This window comes from Cyphomyrmex costatus, unplaced genomic scaffold (genome assembly GCF_001594065.2).
Source record: "Cyphomyrmex costatus isolate MS0001 unplaced genomic scaffold, Ccosl1.0 scaffold36, whole genome shotgun sequence".
Lineage (NCBI taxonomy): Eukaryota > Metazoa > Arthropoda > Insecta > Hymenoptera > Formicidae > Cyphomyrmex > Cyphomyrmex costatus.
In genome coordinates this window covers 1,572,872-1,597,621 of record NW_017277774.1, presented here as the reverse complement: position 1 = coordinate 1,597,621, position 24,750 = coordinate 1,572,872, and the positions used below count along the sequence as shown (strand labels likewise).

Sequence of the window (24,750 nt, the reverse complement as noted above, 5' to 3'; positions counted from 1 at the left end):
TTAACAATGTCTTTTTGATATTAATACAACCTATTTTGACTAGTCAAATCGTTATTTGAAACTTTTTTTCTTAACTTTCATCGATATAGAAGTTTTATTGGAAACGATCTATTTATAATGCGATATTTACGCTCAAAATGCAGAATTGCAGAAGGGAGATTGAACCATCGTGTAAACGGTAACACACAGAATCATGCGCACAGAGTTATATGTCTGCAGAGACGACAAATAATCATTATTTGCACGTCAACTGTATAACGCGAATTTATTGAGAAATTAAATTTAAATTATTTATTATTTATTTATCATCCGAGCCAGTTAAATTGTAATTATGTGGTAATTGAATCAATCAGTTACCATTAACTTCTATTTTATAATAAAATATGTTATTAACTAATAATTATTACCGCATCACAAATAAAGTATATAAATTTATCTCCGAACAGAATTTATCCTCGAAGATCCATTGCGCTGTATTGCAGTTAACATTGAAATACACCTAAGACTTTTGGAATTCTTAAAATTCAAATTCTTAGAATTCGTATTTTTTTAAAAATATTTCAACATTACACACTTTTATATTCTTTAATATCATCGAATCATTTCAAATAAATGTTTATTACATATTTGCTTTAATATATTAAAATATCCAACAAAAATGCTAGTTTTAGTAAAACGATCAGGTATTTTACAATAAACTTCTGATACATGTATCTCTACTATGCGTTCACGCATACTGTTCTCAGTCACGCGCAATATCATTGATCGTTATTAAGCGACAAACGCGCAAGTCTTGGAGATTTATTTAAACATATATATACACGTTAATTTGTAACATCCAGTAAAATCGAAATTATCTATGGAAGCAACTGTAGTATCTTTTTATACTAGTACAACGTACATGACATCACACATAGCAGATAAATACAGGAAGGAAATTCAGAATCCGTTTTCCCTCAATTTTTGGCCATCGATATCGCGACAGGCCATTAATTCTGCAAAGGACATTTTCGTCGTGCAGTCATCGACGATGACCGGTGTCCAGGAGACATAAAATATACTGGACACATCTGGACACAAAACCCGCGATATTTGCACGCGGCCATTTATAACCAGCTAGTCCTGCCGCGGCTACTTAGCAGATATTTTACAGTGAAAAGGTACCCTGCGGGGGAACGAGTTCAAAAGTTCACGTGAAAAACAGCGTCAGGAAATTGCTAGGAAATGGCCGGGAGCGGGATGGTCACCCTTTCGACGGTGGCTCGTCCCTGTGCCTTCGGTCCTTATAATAACCTAAACAGCTGGAAGAAAGGCCTTTAAAAGGCCAACACGCGTCAGACTTAAAAAACGGTCTCCGCCGACGAGGCGGAGGGTGGGCGTTGCAGAGGAAATTAAGACTTTTCGCTGTGCACTCCCGCTCTCGAACGCTTCTGTTATCACTTATTATTCGATTCTTCGTGCGCATTTTCACGTGCAATCCCACGAATGCTTATTGCGATTATTTGCATAGCTGAATATAATAGAGGCATATCAAGTGAACGATAAAGATGTCATATTTATTCTCAAATGATATAGAGTAGTCTTTACTAATGTGTTACTGATATTAACGTGTATGCAACGAAATATAACAAAATATGATTATTTATGAAAGAGCTTTGTTAAATACTGCTTTTGACTAAATACAACCGGGAGCGGCAACCAGCCTTTTCCTCCTCTCCGAGCGTTGATTATCGTATGAATAAATTATTAGCGTAATACAATAGAGGATATAATTTATCTCAATGATAGTTCGACCGCATAAAACTACCATTACTGTTTTAACGTTACATTAATACGTTATGTAACACTGAAAGATTTCAAACATATCGGAATTTTATTTCGGTGTAAAAAAAACTACTTTTTTTTTTTATTTTAAGCTTCGAAAAATTTTTTCCCGTTGATTTTATTTGATTTTAATCGTGTCAATAAGGAAAGCAAACGATTTGCGTTATCTGATTTTATCGATCGTATGCAAACCTCAAAAGGCCGAAACCATCAGTGGAGGGTTTCCGCTGTTCTGTTATGTTGCACAGGGAATTCGGGAATACGATTCGCCTAAGACAGTAAAGCCGAGATTACGCGAGGCGAGATATAGCTCGACCGCGAGTTTACTTTACCGTTTCTACCCAACGGCTTCACTGTAAGATCAATTTCTTTTATCGCAGATAAAGATTATTACCGCCCGGCATATAATTCTACCTTCGAGTTCTTTATTTTCGCGTCCCGTTACGACATGAGCAAATTTTGTATTCAAAGTTGAATCACGTTCGCACTCTCGAGCAATATCAGCATAGCCGGCGCGGTCGAAGTAAAAAGAAAAAATGTTTCTTGCGCGGAGATAAAAGTGAACCGTACGCATTGCGAAGTCTGGTAAAATAAATATTTATCTTGAGATATATAAATGTGAAGAGAAACGTCTTATTCTTTCTTTCCTCATTTCGTAAGAGAGATTGAAAGGCGTTCAAGGGAAAGATAAAACTGTTGGATTTTCCCGATTGCTATTTCGTCCGTTCTTTTTATTCTCGCGTGGTCATTCCGCTTTTCTTCGCGGCGGTAGAAAAACGACGAGAAATCAATTTACAGTAAAACATGGACGTCAGCATCGTCGCCGCCCTCGTGGCGCGGAAAGGTAAGGATAACACGCGGAAACTCGCGCGGTTAGCGGAAATAATACGAGTGCCAGGAGAAAGACTTCGTTGCTTCTCTCATCCACTCTTTTCCGCTTCCGTGAACTTTCCGGCGTTCCTTCTCCGGGTGGCGAACCAGCGCATACTTTCTCTATTCCAACTTTTCGCGCCCCGACTCGAGAGAACGAGACAATCCGGCTGCTCTTCTTCTCGCAGTGTCAACCCTCCTCGCTGCGGAAAGATTCATACGTCGTGGACGTCGTTGCGACAGACCATGAGAATAAAAAGCGACGTCGTGCCCTCGATTTCACCTTTTTACAGCCGAGAAATCCTCTTACACGGAGGGATAAAGAGTCGCGTAAACCGGGGACGTTCTTTCGCAGAGATTTGTTACGGCCGTGCTCGTCGCTTCGATAATATCGCTTCGTGAATTTCCGACTTTAAATGACTTACGTCAACGTGAGCGCATTCCAACGATAAAAACGCCGAGTCAATTCTAGAATTTCTAGTAGAGGGTAAAACATTGCCTGTATTCTTATTTTACATGAATGAATCTTGAAAGTACATTTCTCGCAGGGTTTTTTTTACCAGTATTGTGTCGAGTTTTAGAAAAAAAAAAAAAAACGTGCGCTAACTAAAAAATAACATATGTCAATTTACAATTTAAGTGCAACGCACGAGCATCGCTGTTGTATTGTTTGTTGTACAGGTACACACGCGTGACGATAAATAAATAACGCAAGCGCGAATGTCTTGATCAGAAACTCAAAAATCGATTAGGCGAAATCTAAATAATGTATGTTTCCCCTCGTTACAAATTATGACTGATGAAATCTGATTTCTTTATAAACGTCTGTGAATGTGTATGTATTTTTCGTGACAGGTCACGCAACAACCGTGGAGAAACGTTCGTGAAAAAATAAAGTGTTCAATAAAATAACGTGAAGCAATTCGTGTACTTACGTTTTTATTTAACACTTTGTTTGCTACAAAATTTGATCGCGATCGATTCTTCAAATTTATTACTATTTCCATTGTGAAATCGCACAATGCGATGCAACTTCAATGAGAAACATGCAATCGTAATTAGCTCTGAATTTAAAGATAATGATATGTTTCTCTATTCACGCAGTGAATATTGATTTGTTTCTACATTCCGTTTTTCCTTACGACATTTTTTTAACGACAAAGAAGATTTTTCCACGTTTACACATATCTTTCCCGATATATATAAAGGAGCTGCTGCGCTTGGAGTTTATTTCACGGCAATCTCTTGCGTGTTTTACGACTAATACGTCACGACGTGCGTGGCGAAGCTGAAAAACCAAGCTGTGGGGCAGCAGAGAACGGACGGAGCATCTCGCCAAACGAAGGGAGACTTTATGATACCTACTCTTCTCAACGCCTTCTCACCGTTTCGTTTTACCACTTCGGATCACCACTTTCTTTCCCGTTGCAGATTTGATTTGACTCGAGAGCCCATCCGGGGACACATCGTTCGAATTACAGGCAAATTGTCGTGATTGCGATTTCTTTGACCCAGCCTTCGAGAGCGTAACTAGGAATGCTTTAAAACTCCCGCTGAATATCGTCGAGAGAGTTGTTGCCACCGAGATATAAATAAAATGTTCCAATCTCAAAGAAACTGATATAAGATAAAAAGTAGAATATTTTAATATGTACGATACCTAACAAAATTTTGTTTAAAGCATTAGACAATTTTGCGACATGTGAATTCCGCGTTTTTCGAAAAAAGGTTTTAATTATTTCTTTATCACGAATGCAATCTACGTAGCAAAAAAATAACAGTATAATTAGAAATTACATGACTCGTACACGACAATGGATACTTTATCACTCGAAAATTGCTCATTTCAAACGATTTATGTAAGATACGCAATTGATTGTTACATCGTACTACAGTATACTATATGTGTACTGATTGTACAAGATAACATTCGCATCGTAATGAGAATTGGGGAATGTCGTAAAACAGCGTCTAGCCATGCATAGTAGAGACGTAGTTTTAGCTAATTCGCGAGAAGACGCGTCTCTCTCTATCTCTCTTTGCCTTCGTCTCTGTCTATCTGTCGAAATCGCCTCCACTTTGCTTCCGGAGCGGTTCCGCGTAGCGGCGGCCACCCGGACGGTCAGCGTGGACCCTACTGCGCGTAAATCACGGCACTGCCGCAGATCCAATTATCAAATTGTCCGGCACTTCAGCCTAGAGAGACTTCGCTCCGTTTCGACCATGGTAGAAGCTACGCCGAACGACGTTTACGCCGAAGAACGCGAGTGAGACGACTGGAAGGCCGAGTCCGCTAACTAAGGGAGCGATAGATCCTACAGGGCAAAACCACGAAAGACGGGACGACGACGTTAGCGGCGAAGATTTATCGCTTAAGTGACTCTATCGAAGCGAAACCTCGTACACGTCGAGAGAGAGAGAGATAGAGAGAGGGGGGGGGGAGAAGGGAGGGAAAAGAAAATACTTTGTTCGTTGTATAGATCAATTATTCGATAAACAGATGCGAGAATTTTTTATGCAGATCAACATTTATGCATTTTATTGTACAAAATGATAACAAATTAATCGATAGCTTTTAACAAAAAATTTATTAATTTTTGTTTTGATATTACTTCAGAATGAACAAACAAAAGAACTATCGAAAATTTTGATAATTTAAGTAATTATTTTAGGAGCCCGCGGGACACAAGATAATAGAAATTGCTTATTGAGCGTTCCTTATATATCTTTCGTAAAAATTCACTTTGATTAAATGTCTTCTAACCGCCTTTTTTATTTACAATTTTATCGAATAATAATTCGTTGTCGCACATATAAAAAAATACCAAACAAATATTTATCAAGTAATGTTTATAAATATTTTGTTTTAGTTGGAAGTTTTAATTTGACAGCTTTAGATTAATAAAAATATTGTCTAGGTTGTATTCGAATTGATGAATTGATGTAATCGCGTAACAATTGCGTTGCGTTCGATAAACTCTCTGTTACATCTTGCAACAGATACAACTCTGGTAAATTATCAATTTAATGTATAAAATTCGAGAATAATCTATTGCGTAAGGCTTTTGAAATAATACATTAAAAATATAACTTTTATATCTTTTTTACGTGTTGTAGAGTTTATTATTACATTTAATAACTAAAACTCTGCTAAATGATTAATGAGCAATTAGCAATCAATTCAAGAGGAAATCTATTGCCATGTCGACAAAATTCACATTGTATTAAATATGATTCATTTTCATACACTCTATTTTCTTATATTTTTCTAATATAATATAATTCACTATAAAATATATAAATCTTCTTCTATAAATAATAGAACAGTATTCATATATAATACGCTTTTCTTATTGAAGTAGGTAGTCGATATTTTCGGCTATTAAACGTGGTTGACAGCTGTTGTTTTTATCTGGGACATTTACGGTAATTTCATAACGAGCTTAATGGTTTCTTAGGGGTTGAGCCGTCGCGTGTAACGGAAAGGAGTGGTTAGCTCGGAAGTGTAAGTCGGAAGTGCGTGTAGATGTTGCACTGTGTTAAGGAAAGGGATATAAATGTACACACTCTCTGCACGCAAGACTAATTCAGACATCAGCCTGGAAACGAAGGTAATTCATTCACTAAGTCTAAAACACGATAATTCTATTATGATCGTTCTATTAAAGGAATTGATATAGAAGTCATGACGGAAATATGCTGATCTAATAGCGTGGCTTTCTCGATTCTTGTAGGAGAAATTAAGATAATTTTCAATTGGATAAAAAGTATGGCAATTAAATTAAAAAGTAATATCTGGTGTTTTCTCACGTGTACAATTGAAAAATGCTTCTTTCAAATAATAATCTCATAATTGCAATTTATGGGTAATACAAATGATCAATTTGACGGAGCGGAACTTGTTGAAAAATACTGGGAAAAGATAACGCTGTTATCGTTTCTTTGAAACAGCTTCTGATTCTTTAGTGTGATTCACGTCACTTTAACGACCGCGTGACATATGCGGTTACGCTGTGACAATATACATCGATAATTGCAACTGCTTGAATCTCATCCCGCGATAACCTAGCGTTTCCAGCAATTTCGTCGCGAGATGCAGACACTGTCGAATGCATTTCACGTGGAAAAATGCAATTTTTGCCGTTTCTACTCGAGGATTTCCCATCCTATCGAATTTCCGTTTAACGTTTCGTCTTCATAACGTGAGTCGAAATCTTTTTCCTGATTTTTATTATCTTTGGCTAACTATACATATCTGGCTCTGTAATTGCACAATTATCGTCATAATGAAATGATTCACCACTCATCAGTTAGTCCAGAATCAAGACCGAATTTGATAAACGTTTTAATCGTTTACATTGCATTAAATTACAGATAATGGCGCACTCAATTAAGCGAACTTTGCGCGTAGAGAGAAAATATTATATATGATAGCTACGGGGGGTTTGGTTGGAGATTGAGTGACAGTGGGAATTAGGCGTTTACATATTTTTGGCTGTATACTGCATCGGTTGTTTGTTATTAATGCATGTAATTAATACTATATGTACAAATTATACAAATTACATAATTCATTATAATATCCATGTACTATTGATATCGTTAATTTAGCTAGATGAAAATACTTGAAATTTATGAGGATTCACACAAAAAAGTTAAAATTGCATCTCTTGTAAAGAAAATTCCAAAAAAAATTCTTAGCACTTTATGTTACTTAAAAATATATGTACTATAGAAATACATATGGAAAAATGAAAACAATAATAAAATTATTTATTTTTCAAATTTTTTATTTTCTATGGTATCTTGATAGATTGTTGCATGTATTCATAAGATAATAATTGTTGACTTTAAAATGCGATGTGAGATAAAATAATAGTTGTATACATTATGTTCGGACTGTTCAACATAGACAATAGAATTTTGACTCAAATTCACTTGAATTGAATTCTAGATTCTATTAATTCTTCTGTCAATGTATAGATACCCATACATTGACCCATACAGGATTTTAAACAATACCAATTTTTATATTTTTATATTTTTGTGTGAATTTCGTTATGACACCTTAAAAACCACATCTTTTGAACAAAACCAGTTTTGTACAAATTTTATTTCGTTTTTATTTTTACATTTTTTTTTTGCGGGAACATGACAGTGAAAAGGTTAAAAATTATGATTGACAGAAGTTAATACTTATTAACGATATCTTTTAGGAAAAGAGTCTTGATGACTATTATGATGGACAATTTCCTAAAAATACGAAGAGGTTTTTTTACAAGAAGTAAAGACAACTGAATCAATTTGGAGAACAGTTTTGATAGGCCAAATGACACGTGAATGCGTTACACGGTGGGTGTTCTGAAATATTACACCGGTACTGCCAATTATCGCCGACAGCGAGCGAAAAACGTAATGGACGATTACAACTAACATCAAATCGTGACACTTTCGGACAATAAAAAGTCGGGAATGTGTAAACTGTATGCGCCGTAACAGTCACGGCACGACACTGTTGACAAAACGTGATTATATTTTGCTACATCATATGCGAAATCGAGGCCAAATGTCGAAATAATAACTTTATGTAGATATATTATAGTGAGGAATGCGAAAACGAAATAATGTTATCAAGGGTTGCAAACCGTATTATTAATGCTAGATCAATTTTGAATTTGACAGGCGCGTTAAATGGTAATTCTCGCTAACTATCTCACTAAGGATCTTTGGATAATTTGCAATTAGTAACGTTACTAACATTATAACATTGTACGATTATAATATAATTAAATATGTTTAATACAAATTGTACAAGTGTAGATATATATATTTATCTTATTTTTCAAACATATTTATGTTTTAAATAAATATATTTCGTTTCAAACATTTGATATAACGATTTTGCTAGAGAGGGAGAGAGAGAGAGAGAGAGAGAGAGAGAGAGAGAGAGAGAGAGGGGGAGAGAGAGGGAGAGGAAGAATTCAATAATATTTGAGTTCAATAACACACAAAATGATGAAGTCTCCTTTTAATTCAAGAATAGTTCTACATAATATTGCGATTGTTCAACTATGTGTTAACATTTACGTATACGTCGATTTACTTTTGTTATCTTTGCATACTAAATCTTGATTAATTTGTAATTTACGATGATATGTTCATCTTATCACGTTTTATATAGAGATAAATAAGAATATATCTTCCTGTTTTGATGATGAAACCAGGAATGACAACTCTGGAGAAATTTTACGTGTGCAAAGAAGGAAGAAGAATTGATATCTTACCAAGGGGATGATTCATGTTATGTATATCGCGATTTATTATTAATTCTAGAATTTTAATTAAAATTAAGGATCGTTATTAGCAAAAGCATTTTATAAAAACAATGTTTTGTTGATTTATGCGCAAATTATATTTCAATATTATGACTGTAAAATTAATAGAATTAAATCTTATATATATTTTATAAATGTGCTGGAATCTACCTCTCGCGGTGATATTTTCATTGCAGTGAATATGTTGTGACTGGTTGTTACGATATCGAATAAATGAATAAATAAAGAAGTGATGCGATTGCACTGCGATACTATCATGGGCCATGAAGAAAGGGTTTTGTTATCGTGATATTGTTTTGTGGAGAGTTTATAATTTTTTCAAGTCTTTGTCAAGATATTCACAAGCATACAGATTTTTACGTAATATATGTTTACCCCTATAATTCTCAGGATATTTACGCAATTGATGAAGCCTGATAAATAATAATAATATCAATAATAAACATAAACAACGTAGACTCGTAAAAATTTTTAAGGTGCATTACACGCCCATGTATTTAAAGAGATTATCATTCTATATTTCTATATGCATATCGGTTCTATAAATAAGCTGAACAATCGTCAAAATAATTTATTTTGAAGTGAATCGATTACAGGTGAGAATAAGAAAACTTCATTTCTTATTCAAAAGTACTTTTCTTCTCGATATTTCTATAATATATATTATAGAGCAGGAATCTCCTAAGCAATCAATCAAAATGGGAAGAAAACTTTTCATACTCCTTTGTTTCGCAATCCTCTCAATGACTTTAGTCTTGCCATGTAGAGGACTCGAAGTACTCGGAAGTATTGATGCATGAATATCATATTTAAAGCTATAATATAAAAGCTCTAAATCTTTCATTAACTTACCTATACATTTGTTTCATTAAAATTATTAAGTTATTTAATATTACTTATAATAGTGTTTTTTTAAGATAATAAATTCTCCATGTATAGTTTATGTAGATATGTAATATTTATAAAGTTGATAAGTTTTGCTTTTTAAAAGTATGTATGTATATAATTAATGTAAGAATCGTAAATGCACTATTATGCACTATTATTGATATTTAATTTACTTAATTGTTTATCTATATTTTATATTTTATATATTTACATATATATTACGCGTTAATTTGATATATTAAATATAGTCTTTATACCTTGCATTTCTTTATTCTGAGCTATTTACAATTGAACAGAATAAAGAAAGAATGAAAGATATTTCCATATAAAATGTCGTTTGGAATATGTGAATAATATAGATAGAACCAAAAATGAGCATTGAGTTAAATAATTAAGTTATGTAAAAAACATTGTGCAAAATAATCTTGCGTAATTCTTTTCAATGCACAAGTAATAGTGACTGTTGCGGAACATTTATATGCAATATATTTTCTCGTCGTTGCACCGGAGGACTAGGAATAAGGGGATCAGGGCAACCAGGAGGACCGTGGGGACTTGGAGGTCCAACAGGCTTGGAAATAGAATGGCAACGAAAACCTGTTTCATAATCATAAATAATAACTCGACCTGGACTTTATTGCATACTGCGATTTAATTTTACAATAAATTTAAAAATATGTGAGAATTTACACTATAATTGGAAGTATACTTAGTCATTACGTAACAAATATTATTTGTGTCTCTATGACTAAATATCTTTCGTTATTATTAAATACATTGAAATCCAATTGTAATAGTAAAAACAAATTATTTTATAGTAATAATATTTATTTTATAAAAATAAGAACGTACTCGAGTTTTCAGGCTAAAAACGAATGTGTACATTCAGACGTAAATTATAAAATAAATTGTTGTGATGGTTGATGATCAACCAATGTAAAATTAATAAATAAAAAATTATATAATATCAAACAATGTCTTTAATTTTCATTACTCAAAATTTAGTGCTCGATATGATCGCTATAATTTACTGCAAAATGAATTTTCTTTTTATAATAGTTTTTAATTTAGTATATGTTATACATATACATTAATACAATTGAAAACAACTTACGTATTTGCTTAAACTGTTTTGCAATAATTTATTTTATCTCAAATAGCCAGCAGCCATATTCTTTTAGAATCGATATTATTAAAAAACCGTATTATTAGAAATTTACTCTATTAAAAATTATTATAACTTAGGAACAATAATATTTACTTTTTCAAAATTATAATAGTCCGTCTTTGTATTTTAGTTGTTTTACTAAGTAATTAGAAGAGATTTATTAAAAAAATCTCTTTTAGAGAGAAACAAAGCGAGCGAACGAGAGAGAAAGAGAGAGAGAGAGGAGTGAATGAGTGAGTGAGTGGTGGGTGAGAGTATTTTAGTTGATATATTTTTCTCAATGCATTTGTTTAATAATAAAGTAGAATTGGAATAACGTGACAAAACAGTTTATACATTTGCGTTTTATAATTTAATTATTATATTATGTAATGTAATCCTATAGAATGTATTAAATATTGTAAAAGAGTTTAACGTCAATAAAATGTAAAATATTCCGATTTGCAAAATACAGAACTACAATAAATCTCTTACAGTTATGATTAATAATTCAAATTATAAAAAAAGATAAGAATATAACAGTCTATGATAATCTTTCAATATTCAGTCTCAATAAATATTTCTTTATACAACAGATGATAAAAGCAATACATTTCCGATATTTGCAATTTATACAAGTGTGATATGTAAAGTATAAATACTGTTCGCGAAGACCAGAAATCGTTCAATTACAATCATATCGCGTACGATCTGTATAATCAATTACTCTAAAAAACGATAAGCTTTAACATTTATTTAATTTTTTAAAATAAAGGTCGAAAATTCAAATTAATAATAGATATAAATTATTTATATTATATTAATAATGAAATACTTAGTTTTAGGATAGGAGTAATTTTTCGTGTTGTACAGACAAACGAAGACAATGAAATTAGAATTAAGGAATTTATATAAACTTTATTACATTAAGTCCATACAATAGGGGGATCTTCTAAACCTATATCGCGCAGTACATTTGCAATATTAATTAATATTAACTTATAATGTCGAACATGTCTTTAAATATTATGTTTTAAATATTTTAGTGTGAAAACAGTCTTCAATGCTCTGAAGGTCAGAAATGTTTTACGATATTTAATAAATGTGTGCCAGTAATTGGTTAGACGATGACCCGCCTAGACTAGATAACAAACAGATTTCATGATTCTGCCCAAGAGGTTTTTTATTTTAATATCATTACTCATTGTTATATAACATTTTTTTATATTTGAACACAATGCTATTTTTTTTATGTATACATACACACACAAAAAAATTATAATTAACTTCGAATAAAGACATTCAAGAGCAATATTCTTCGTCTTATTTATTATGCTAATAGCTAATTAATTAACTATATTAAATATATCTATGTTTATATAACTATGTTTAATACGTTAACATTATATTATATATACAAGAATTTTTTAATATCAATGTATTTAAATTTGTATTGCTATTGTATGTATAATCGATTATTTATTTACTTATGCATTAATGTGATTGTGACACATAATTATTATTGAATTTTATTGTATAGTGATAGTAATGGTGTATAACAATATCTTTATGTTGACTGCATTTATTTGTACATTTCATTTATTTATAGGACAATGATTGAAGAAACATCTAATTTTCTTATTGATTTATTTAAATAGTAATATAAGATGCGTCACGTTGTTCTGAGATAATCAGACACACGTATTTAGAAAATTTAGTTTAAACATGTTCTTCATATTTTCATTATAATTAATTCATTTTATAAACTTTTTTCTAAAAAGTGTAAATGTACATCCAAATGTATATATACGATAATATAATTATTAATTTAAAATTGCTTCAAGTCTATTTCAAGATATCTGCATTTAATGTCTCTTTAGAATTAGTTCTTAATGTATATGTATATTTAACAACTATTTTTGAAAAACGCGCTTTAGCATAATTGTACATTTAAAAAAAACCAAAAATAAATAGAAGATAATAAAAAATCCTTATGCGGAATTACTACGTGTGTACTGAACTGTACTTACACACAATCATTAATTCTTCGATAATGGTTAAAACGAATTAGACAACCGCGCCCATTATTATTTGGAGGGATTATAGTAAATATATCTGCAGCATAATCGGATGTGCTTGAAATTTAATATCTATTATTACATGCCATAGTTTGTACCATGAATGTTATGTTTAGTTGTTTTAGATGCATAATTAAATATACATCAATTAAACAACGAGATAATGCGTATGTAAAAAGGTTAACGTATATTATTAATTGCACTTTATATATGTATAACAATTAAAAATAAATAAAAATAAATAAAAATAAATAAAAATGTGTGTTAGAGGCACAAATAAAAACTCTTTCCATTCATGAATTAACGCGGATATGTGTAGAATCGTGCTGATAATTAAACTAAAAAAATTAGTTTTATTAATCGAAAAATTATATTGAGTTTTATTTTATTTTTGTATAGATAGTATTAAATGCAGCGATTTGATATGTAGGTATTTCGCTTCTTAGCGCCAATTGCATTTATATTATTAAATGGTCTCAAACATCACTTAATTACAGAGCAATTGGTCAACTATTACATTTTGTCGACAAAAGTAACATGACTGTGTAAAACTCTATAAACGTTACACAAAACATGTATTCATGGACAATATAAATGCAATATAAATGAGCATGATATTTAATAATATAGAAATAATTGGTATTATGTTGCACTTTGTTAAACTGGATCTGACATACGCACGTACTCTTTATATGTTTATATTTTCACCAATTAAATGCAAATTCTCGGGGAATTTATATTGTTCCGTATTAATTTTCAACAATATGTATACAGTCAAAATCGGTAACGCATTTTGTATCAAGCATAGGATAAAAGATATATAAATATATTTTCTAGTTATATATTACTTTACTTCTCTACCCAAATTGATTAAATATATCTATTTCTGATTGTCAGAATCAGACGTAAGTAGTGTAAGTATAAGTGCGTAAATATATAAGTGTATAGAAACAATACTTTTTCGATATATTCTTTCTTTACCAAATGTTTAGATATAAAAAAAAATTTGATTCAAGATTTAAACTTTTTTAAAATAAAGCGCGCATACTGTAAATACTCGTTATATTTCTTGAACATCCCTTATACGTAAATTGACACGACAAAAAGCTCGACGACACTTGAGTCGATCGTACGGCGGTAAATCTGTAAAACGTGAATGTCGCTTAAAAGCGACATTCAAGTGTACTGCCACTGATATAGTAAAAAAAAGGTTAATTCGGCTCATGATGTGTCGAAGCTTCACCGATGACAGGAAAAAAACCTCGACTATTTCTACTCAGCTACTATGGGCGAACAAAAGGACAATGCTACCGGATGATTCAGTTTCCTTTCCTGTTGTTTCCTGTCAACCGAATTAAAGAACAAGAGCGCTTTGTCGGAGAATCAATGGAATGCACGAGGCGCGCAATATGCACTCGATAGAATGCCGGCGCAAAGGGCAAAAAGCACTTGTACATTTGATACTGCTGAAATGGAAAGAGGATATCAGCGGAAGGCGACTTTCTTTTTGCATTCTCATATTCCTGCGTATTAGATAATCTTTAATAACCACAATCCGCAAAATAATTTGTCCCGCGATCGTGAGTTGAAGATTGACGTAACGAATGACTACAGAATGCGATTTACTGCCGTAGTAAAGCGTTTATTAACCACACGAGCATTCACGTTGACGTCGTAATTGCTCGTTTAACTTTGACATATAAGCGACTAACTTGTAAGCATTGAAAACGTCAATTTTTCAACACAAAGTTAAGTATTTTATAAGCTTAACGGAGAAATTTCCTACTTTATTCGAAATTGTTTTATTATTCCATTGCATATTGAGACGTTTCTGAACGTTATGTACGTTTAGATAAGATAGAGAAAACAAAAATGATAATATATGAAAGTTTTCCGACTTAGCTAATGTTGAAAGGATGACGAATATAACGGAAATTCTATGAATTTGGAACTATATCTTTTGTGTGTATATATAGTATATATATATATTTTAAGTGCACAAATTAGTTCGGTCCGTTTTTTGTGTTCAAAAATGCATTTATTTAAAAACAAAATGAATGAACAGATTAATTAAAGTATTGTCCAACGCTGGCTACTACTTTTTCCCATCTCTCAGGCAATTTTCGAATTCCATCTCGAAAAAATGACTCGTCTTTGGAGGCGATCATCTTTTGGAAAACGGACCGAACTAATTTGTTCTTCCAATATATATATATATATATATAAAGTTATACATTATTTTTATATAAAGCATTATTACTTTTTATAAAATCTAATCACTACTAGATAGAGTATAATCTTATCCGACCCTGCTTTCTTAGAATAGATATGGAAAGAGTTAAATAAATAGTATCATAATACCACAGATATGCGACACTAATACTTTTAAAAAATTTGTTTTTAAAAATTTAGCACATTCTGGAAAATGTTTTCCTAATACAATGGCTAACTAACTAAAGAATGGCTAACTAAAGAATGGCTAACTAATTGCATATGTAAGTCATTGAATGCAAATAAGATATCATTAAAAAAAAAGAAATTTCTGGCATATACTATGATATGTAAAATATATGCGCGAGACGTATATATACGATATAAACATACTGTAAATGTAGTCATTACATTCATACGCCACATGTATGAGAAAATGTAATGCCTTCTCTCTAATTGGTTATGCGTAGTCAGATACGTACATCGACGGATTTACTTGTGTAAGTCATAGTCGTATAAATGCTTCGACCATTGTAAACTAAGAATTCAGTCGAGGTCGAGCTCTCGAGTCGGTTCAATCTGAAGAACTTTTGTCTGGTGAGTATTTATCAATACAAATTTTAATTCGCCTACTCTGTCATATCAGATATTCGTCACAAAATCTATAAAATATAATAATTGAAAATATTGGGTAAAATGAAACAATGAGTCGCGCATATAGCAAAATTATAAAATTATTGTAAAACTGTTTATATAAATTTTGTTTACTGTTTATTAAATAGCCGTCAGAAAATCAATGATAAATTTTAATGAAGTGACAACATAAATAAATTTAATCTTTAGAAACTTATTGCATTGTGTGTTAATTTATCCAAGACCTTCAATTATATAATCGTCTATATTTATATGAAATATATATTAAGAATATTTTTCAATAGGTGTCATAATTTATCACTATATGCCATAAATTTTAAATTTTGATTTGTTATCATGACATAATAAAGAAAAAATTAAATATTAAAGTCCCAATTAAAAATATTTCAATATTGTAGATTAATTTAAAAAGTTGTGAAATTTAGAAAACCAAAAAGATGTATATATAAAAAATATATATAATAAATGTACGTTAATATAACAAAATTTAATTGTAATAAACGATTTTTTAAATGATTTACTGTGTGTTGCTATGTTATTAAATATCACACAGAGCATTCGACATACGCTCACGATTAAAATGATTGTATAGTTTTTAGTCAACGACATATTAGGAACTTATTCGTAATGGAGTAGTAGTAGTCCGAGTAGCAAATTGTAAGATACAATTCTAAAACTTAACGGTTACTTTGCCTATTAAAGAACTAACTTGAGTCAGACCTCGATGATTCATTCACATATACCTGTAATCTGTGCTGCGTAAGTATAAAACTCACGGTCGACTTATCGCATTATGTAAACTGGATTTCATGAATACTTAGTCTGAACGTCACGTATAAATTAGGAATTAAAATTGAATATTTTTAAAATAACAAATGAGTTATTCTATTTTTTAACACCATTATTATAACCTTGAGCAATTAAAAATAATTTTGATAGATACTACATTATCGATTTGCAATGCTCTTTATTATTTTCGCATTTGAGTCTAATTCGTGAAAATTACTTGATTGCAGGATACGACACTTTTGAGAAGATGGCGAAATTGATGCTGTACGTCTTTGTAGCGTTGCTAGCTGTGTCTCTTATCATGGGCGCTCCCGATAAGTTTAACTGCGGTCGACATGGTGACCCTGTTAGTATATTCTTGCATGCTTTATTTTTCTGATAAAGTCGCTTTTTTTCATACTCATTTTATAAAACGCAGTATTGCTACAATCAATAAGGAAAATAAAGGAAATGATTTTGCGTAATGAAATGCTAAACGATTCATATGAATCACTATTTACACGAGATACTGTTAAACATACAGTAAATCAGGAAATTTTATTCCAGTACGTACAAAATGTGCATATAATTTTAACGGTAACATATACCGCCAGTATTGAATAATGTAAAAGTCTACTTAGAATATCTACTTAAAATAACGTAAAATATATTTTCATACATTTCTTCAAAGTTTATATTTTTCTAATTTTGTTATATTGTTTTGATTCGATGTTTTTAATTTGCATATTGTTATGTAGAATATCTAGTAAACTGTAATATTGACAAACAAATAATTTGTCGTAAAAAAGCAAGTAAAAATAACAAATAAATTTTTTATTACTGACAAGCTTTTATTTTTAATTTTCACTTGTTTTTCCACAAGAAATGTGCTTGTTGATTGTAATGCTATTATTTACAAAAATTCTGTACATATTATCTTTTCTATGCATGTCAATATTTTCTTAAAACTGATTTGATATGTTACTTTTTACGTTCAGATTTATGAAATTATTTATTATAATATTTTTTATTATTTCAGTTTAAATTAAATTTATGTGACAAATAATAGATTGTTTATCAAATTTTAGTGCGTTTCTGAATCGCAATGCTGCCCCAATATGAGATGTCATCGTTATGCAAACAGATGTCAAGTTATAATTACTGAGGAAGAATTGATGGCACAACGTGAGAAGATTTTAGGCCGAAAGGGCAAAGATTATTAGAACAGATAAGTTTTCTATATCAGGATATTATGATGGATGACGTGTCTCTTAATCTACTATTCATCTGATTTACTTTTGATTTGAAGACTGTATTTTGAGAAATTAAATATTAATGTATAACATTTGTATAATAATCAGAAAAAATCAATACGATATACAATATTATATATATATAAAAAATAAACACACAGTATACTCATTGTAGATATATAAGTAACATCTTTTAATGAAAAATGAAATTAAAAAGTTAACTGAAAGTGTTCACTTCGTTTATAACAATTTTTTTTCTAAAGAATGTAATGTTCTTCTCGTAAGTGAAAAATAAAATTGTCAGAAGAATATTGCTATCTTATTAATTTGCGTTGGCTAATAATTAGAAGAACTTTTCAAAATAACGTAATCATTCGCGTTATCGGATTTCTTAGCGATAAACTATAACGCATACTTCAAAAGGACTTGTCGACGCAAAATGATGAAAAAGAACACTCCAGGATTGCCAAGTGACGAAAATTTCGAGCGGATAGATTCGTCGCGACGATCCCCCGGCTTTGTCCGCCCTGTGCACCTCTCTACGCGTGCGTCCCGTCTGTTATATTCGAGGACATTTAAATTCACTATCTCCTATCTCGGTTTACCGTATACTCGTTAAAAGGCGAGCCTTTGTTCGATAAAAAGACTCCGCCGGTGTATCCGCAGAACGGAGTAAAAATCCCACTGGACTCGACATGTTACGTGGCGTGCGAAGGACAGGTGCGCGGGGGTCCGTTGGGGTGGTTTAATAGCATCGACTTATCTTTCGATAAGCCCGTACCAGAACTCGCCATATGGTCGATTCGGAATCGCGCTCTCGTGAACGATTTCTTTCCATGTCTCCAGATTACGATGGATAAGTTAATAACATGTGAAGGTATTGTCATGGTTGCCGTATCAGAGTTTTAAATCCCGTGTTCACAACACGTGATATCTCATACGTATCTCTCCACAATTATTGAAAATAACGCGTCTTATAAAACGACGCCTGAGAAGACTGAATATTGCATAGAACAATTTACCGAGTATTTAACGTGATCGGCGCTAATAAGAGTTCGCAAAATTTCGAGAAGTTCCTCTTTGTAATATTCTGCCGTGAATATATTTCATCGACGGGGCCGAGGCCTTTGTAAATTTGAAAAGTAGGTGGACTTTGATTCAAAGACCAAAAGCTTCTTCGGTTCGTTATACAAAATTTCCGCCGTGTTCCAATCTCATTAGCGCCGGCTTAAAGTTAAGCGCCCCAACTCTTTTGCGCTGGACCGCACGTGCTCTTTGACCATCGTAGTGTTTTAACAGAAATCTAACCTTCTTGACAAATTAAAGACAGACGTACACGCGCGTATCTTTAATCAACAAAGAAAAACGTATCATGCAATTGCTCCGCACAAAAATATGCGTGTTGCTTGAAAGTTCATAATCTCGTTACTTGCGCGAGTTTGCTGCTTCTGATTAAATTTACGTTTTTTGATCTCGTTACCCTCAAACGTACGATTTATTTGTTATAATTTTGTTTTACAATAAATCCTATTACAATCTTCAATTTACCAAAGCCCATATGATAGGCAAATAATTCATTTTCGCATTTTTAATTTTCATAAATCTATGTCTGTTGCGACATCGATAAGGCGAAAAGGTATTCTATACACATATAATCGGTTGCTAGTAAAGACGTCACCATGCAAATATTTGCTCGCTGTCCCTTATCGTGCCCCAGCTTAATTGCCATATGGCGTACGATCATATTTCATGCGCGTGTTTTTTGTCTTAGATATATATATACACTTACAGTACACGAGCTCTCGAGTATTTTCTCACCTACGACAATCGATATGTACTTTTGTCAGTCAGAGAGAAATGTTTTCAAATAATTTTATAATTAATTGATCGAAAGCACACAAAAACCACATACATTTATTTATTTCTCGAGACTCGAATGAATTGCGTACAGTCGTCTGGGTTGGTGGAATTCTCTTACACGCCGAATCCAGTTACGCGACGTACTTGGCGTTCGAAAAGAGAAAGCACACGAGCATCATTCGAAGTAGTGTCAAGGCCGCGCCTCAAGGACGGGTCGGCGAGAGCCGCGCAAAATCCCAGCGTCGAAAGTAGAAAGGAAAAAAAAATAGAGAGAAGGAAGGTGAAGAAGGATGTATGAAGAGAGCACCGGAGACAAACGGTGAGCCGAGGCAAGTCCTTGACTCGAGTTGAGTGTCTCTCTTCGTGGTTCCTTTTAAGTTCTCATCCGGCGAAGTATGCCACACAGCAGGTTCTCCAGCCTACTTTTAAGCACGTTCCCGCGGCGGATCGTGTCGGATGCTAGAAGATTACGGTGAGCGAAGTATAATAGTGATACAAGAGAGAGGAGGAAGATCGAAGATACGAACATCGCAGAGAGTAGAGAGAGAGAGAGAGAGAGAGAGAGAGAGAGAGAGAGAGAGAGATAGGGGAGAGGAAATGAAGGATTGTCCGACCTGTCCCATTCTCGAGCAAGATCAGCTGCGAGCTTACAAGAAGCGAGGTAATGCCAGCGGCATGCCGCGAACATACGCGGTCGCCACAATATGAAAACATTATCGGCCGTAAGCCGGAAGGTACACAGCAATGTGCTGAGCTTAGCCCTGCAGCCCCGGCTGTGCAACGCGATCTCTCACTACCGCGGTGCAGTGCCACGTCAGGACGTCAGGATTTCAGGTGGGTACTTGTCCGCCGGATTCGCATGGCCCAAAAGCGCTCTCCCGAGCACGGAGAAAGGGAGGCACCGGAGCCGATTTGCGAAAGGAACGGGAGAGAAGATAGGCTGCGAGCGCATACCAGGCATGCACTCCGCCCCAAATCCTCGACGGATCTGCCGGAAGAGCGTTAATGAAACTGTCGCCAGATTACTACTACTCGCCGGCGCGCTACTTTTCTGATGGCGCTTCGAGGACGCTCGAGAACCCGCTCGTCTTGTCCGACATTGAACGCTCCGAGTCCAGAAGGATTTAGAGCCGGCGACGGGAGATATTCCGCAGCTTCGATGACATCGCTGTAGTCGAAAATTACCGTTCATCTTGTCATTTCGCTCGACGGGCGGACAAAAAGAGCGTTTAAACCGTACGCTTTGTCAGGCATAGCCGCGGCATCGGGGACGCGCTAGTGATTTTCCGTTATCGGGCTGATCCGACGAATAGAGGGGAGGGGGTAAAGTGTGACGGTGACGAGGACAGGTCGGTGTTGAGGAGAATGCGAATACCGAGGTGACGCGCACCAATACACACGGCGCGCGATACCGCGCGATACAAACACCCGACTACTTAGAGACAAGGGAAATGGGACTAGCCATTTGGGGCAAACTACCCCTAGGCTAGCTCACGCGACCGATCTTATCGTCGGCTTAGCCTGGGTCTCGCCTCGAACGTATCGCGCGCGAACGTATACACGTGACAGTCTATCACATGCACGAAGCCCCGCCTCGGCTATCTTGCCTGGAATTGATTTCTTGCATTCGTTATTTCCTTGGGATTCAACCGACTAAGTATACATGTATATATATATATATTTTTTTTTTTATTCTGACGAATCGTGACGATTAAGCGCACATTGAAATATTCACGACGATACTATCGGCACTACCTACGTCAGGAAAAACGAGCTTGAAATCAAGACGGACTTTATCAAATCGCACGTGCGAGAACCATCGATTCGCTTTCCCCGTTGTCTCTTTGTAATAAAGTTCTTTTAGATCAATAAAATTTTACAATATTAAAGTACATATATTAGACTGTGATGAGAACACACAACGGATAAGAAATAAGGGCAATATTGGATCTGAATAAAATTTTTTATAACATCTCACACAATAAATACCATAATAAGAACAATTTACAAATAATATATTTTGCTTTTCCATATAGTCTTTCTCGTCTTGTAGAAAGATATCGTCTATTTAGAGGGATTATAACAAAATCGATTGGCCTGTACCAGATATAGTCAACTAAAGAAAAAGAAATATAGAGTAAGCTCTCTTGTTACGTATAGTATTGTATTTTAAAATTGTATTGACTGAATGCCAATGACCCGAAAAATATATTGTTTTGCGTTGACCTAGTTTATCGAAATATTGATACATGCCTGTCTGAACGTCGCGGCTCGATTGCACGAATTATTCTAGAATCACGATCATCCTTCAACTTCCACCATCGCACGACGGCAACTTCTCGACTGCTGCTTATTATTTGCCGGTCTCTATCCTGATCAAACCACGATACCGCCGAGAGGGTCGAGACTCCTTTGCAACTTGAGAGCGTGGCGCTTACACAATCATACCGAGCATTTCGCTGAGATCCTTCGGATTACACGGGGTCGGTCTTGCGAGTAACTCAAGTCGAACTTAACAGTCGGTTAAGTCCGCGGATAGTTCGGACCGTTTGGCTAGTCCGGTTCGTACGGAGGGCATGAAGTCCGAACTGTAAGCCACTACGTAACCCCGGCGGCCATGGGGGGTTCGGCCGAGGTCATGGAGACGTGCCAGTCTTATCTCGATTTGCATAAATTCATAGTTTGCGGCTTAGGCCCTAGGAACTAAGGATACCGAGCGTACCTTATTCCGCATCATCAAACTTTCAATTCCTTTATCGTCTTGTTTCCAATTAGTGTGTGACCACACTTTTGATCTCACCTAGATCAAAGTAAAATTCAAAGATTGTTTATAAATAATGGTTTTCCTTAGAAATATTTCTATATGTTAGAAAGTCCTGTTCAATCTTTCGTGCATTTTCCTGCACAAGAGAGAGAGAGAGAGAGAGAGAGTCATTCAAATATATTAAAACACGTGCCATATATTTCAATAACACTTTCTGTACGCTCGATTGATTTACTGACGAGTGTTAGCTATCATCAGCTTTTGGCAACGCGAAAGCTTCGCTCTAGGGCAATTATAGCTCGCGGAAGCAGCGCGTTGCTTCAAATAAAGGGCATTTGGCATTTTTGACGTGTGCTCGTCGACGTGATGAAGGCCTCCGGCGCACAAATATAAGCCGAGGTGGACGCTTTATGGAATTAATAAAATATTCACTCGGTACAGACAGACGGCAAAGTAAGGTATATAATAATTTTCTAACACGCCACCTTGTGTGCTGTCTCCGACGCCAGGCGGTCGTACGTGACCACTATCGTTGAATCAGATCAGAAAATGGCGCAAACTCCGATAAATAAGATAAATAATGTAATGCGCCTTCCGTACCTGTGGCTACCCCTCTCCGCGAAAAACTCTCAAAGTCGCGTGCACGTCCGTCAGCACGAGGCGAGCCCTAATGCCGTGTTTCGCGCGGAATGGCTACGATTGGCCTCGTTCAAGGAGATTCGCCGGGAGTGACCATTACGCTGCTTGCACCGCGGAGTAAAAGTCGTTATTTGACTATCTCCGATCGCGTGTCTGTGCGCCAAGCGTTACTCTATCAATTTCTTTCGTGCCATTAACCCCATTGACGTGCGTTTGCACTTTGACGTATATACATTTGCCTTAAGCAAATTGCGAAGCCTATACTTGTTTTACTTTTTTGTAGCGAATGGCGGAGAGGAAAAAAAAATACTTTGTAACAAATATATAATAATAATTGTAGCTGTTAATATTGCGTACGACGTTTTTGCGAATAATTTGCGAATCTTCCAAGTAGACTTCCGTCGTGTAAGCCATTGCGAAGGGGATTTCTCGATTCGACGAGGCTTTGATATTTTTAATGAACGCGGAAGGCTGAATTCCATGGGGATCTCGACGGACCGAGGATACGCGATAATCATTAGACATAGATTCGCAGGGGTGACTGTCCGTTCCCTCGTTTCAAACCCCGTCTCCGTGCCTCCGCACTTATCCACCGAAATTCAGGGTGCCTCTCCGTCGTCCTCCCTCTCTTCCCATTCTGCCAGGATGCAGTTCCGCTCGCAAACTCGGACTGCAGCCATGGGGGATGCACGGGGTGGTGAGGCGGTGCAGTCGGTTGCCATGGCGACCTATCGTCACTGGACACCCTTCACCCCTCATTTCACCTACGTTCTATCCCCATGCACGGTGATCCGGCGGCCGGACAACATCGTCCCATACCGAGCCAAAAACACCGGTCTCTTATTACACGCAGCTAAGCCCGTGAATTGTCTTCTCTGCGTCGGGTTTAACCATCGATTCTCCGTCCGTCCACAATCATTCGGATTCTTCTATCATACGCCGTTCGAACAAGATGTTACGCTCCATTCGCTCGACGAAAACAATAGCGTATTACACATGTCTGAATTTTTGGCAAGTTCGTCGGCTCTGTTATATCGTGCCGATATGCCGTGGAATCATTAGTAGTCGCGTTCACCGTTCCGGTTCAGGTTGGTTCGTTGTAAAAATAATTACATTCAGTCGCTACGGGAAATGTAATACAATTGCCTCGCGCAAAGATACCGAAATGTACTCTAATTACACTGGGAAGGTAATGAAAAATAGATATACAGAGTGCGGCGCCGCACTGTACATACCTTTCGAGTGTATATATACGTGTTGAAGGTTTAACCATTAAGGTTTAATAATTAATAATCATGCCGAGTTAATAATCATTTTGAAGAATACATAAACACCTATTCTTGATAACTCAAAGTAATAGAAAATAAAGTAAAAGTGAATTCATATCATTTGACTTAGCAAATGTGCCCGACGTTACTTTTATGTGAGCGCCGCGTGATGTCTTAATACATTCGGCGAC

At 34.7% G+C, this 24,750-nt stretch overlaps 2 protein-coding genes across 2 annotated transcripts in view; both read left to right on the top strand.

The window, feature by feature from the left end:
• The first annotated feature begins 15,881 nt into the window (after positions 1–15,881).
• LOC108776473 (omega-conotoxin-like protein 1) lies at positions 15,882–18,153 on the top strand. The gene is made up of 3 exons (XM_018543091.1): positions 15,882–15,950; positions 17,024–17,142; positions 17,864–18,153. Exons 2-3 carry the CDS (start codon positions 17,044–17,046, stop codon positions 17,996–17,998), a joined length of 234 nt encoding a protein of 77 aa, XP_018398593.1. The 5' UTR covers positions 15,882–15,950; positions 17,024–17,043; the 3' UTR covers positions 17,999–18,153.
• Positions 18,154–20,485: 2,332 nt separating this feature from the next.
• The window catches only part of LOC108776377 (uncharacterized), a 100,612-nt gene continuing 96,347 nt past the window's right edge, over positions 20,486–24,750 (top strand). Inside the window, exon 1 of the mRNA XM_018542976.1 lies at positions 20,486–20,549. Within this exon, the coding sequence (XP_018398478.1) occupies positions 20,486–20,549 (64 nt within the window). The remainder of the gene's footprint in view (positions 20,550–24,750) is intronic.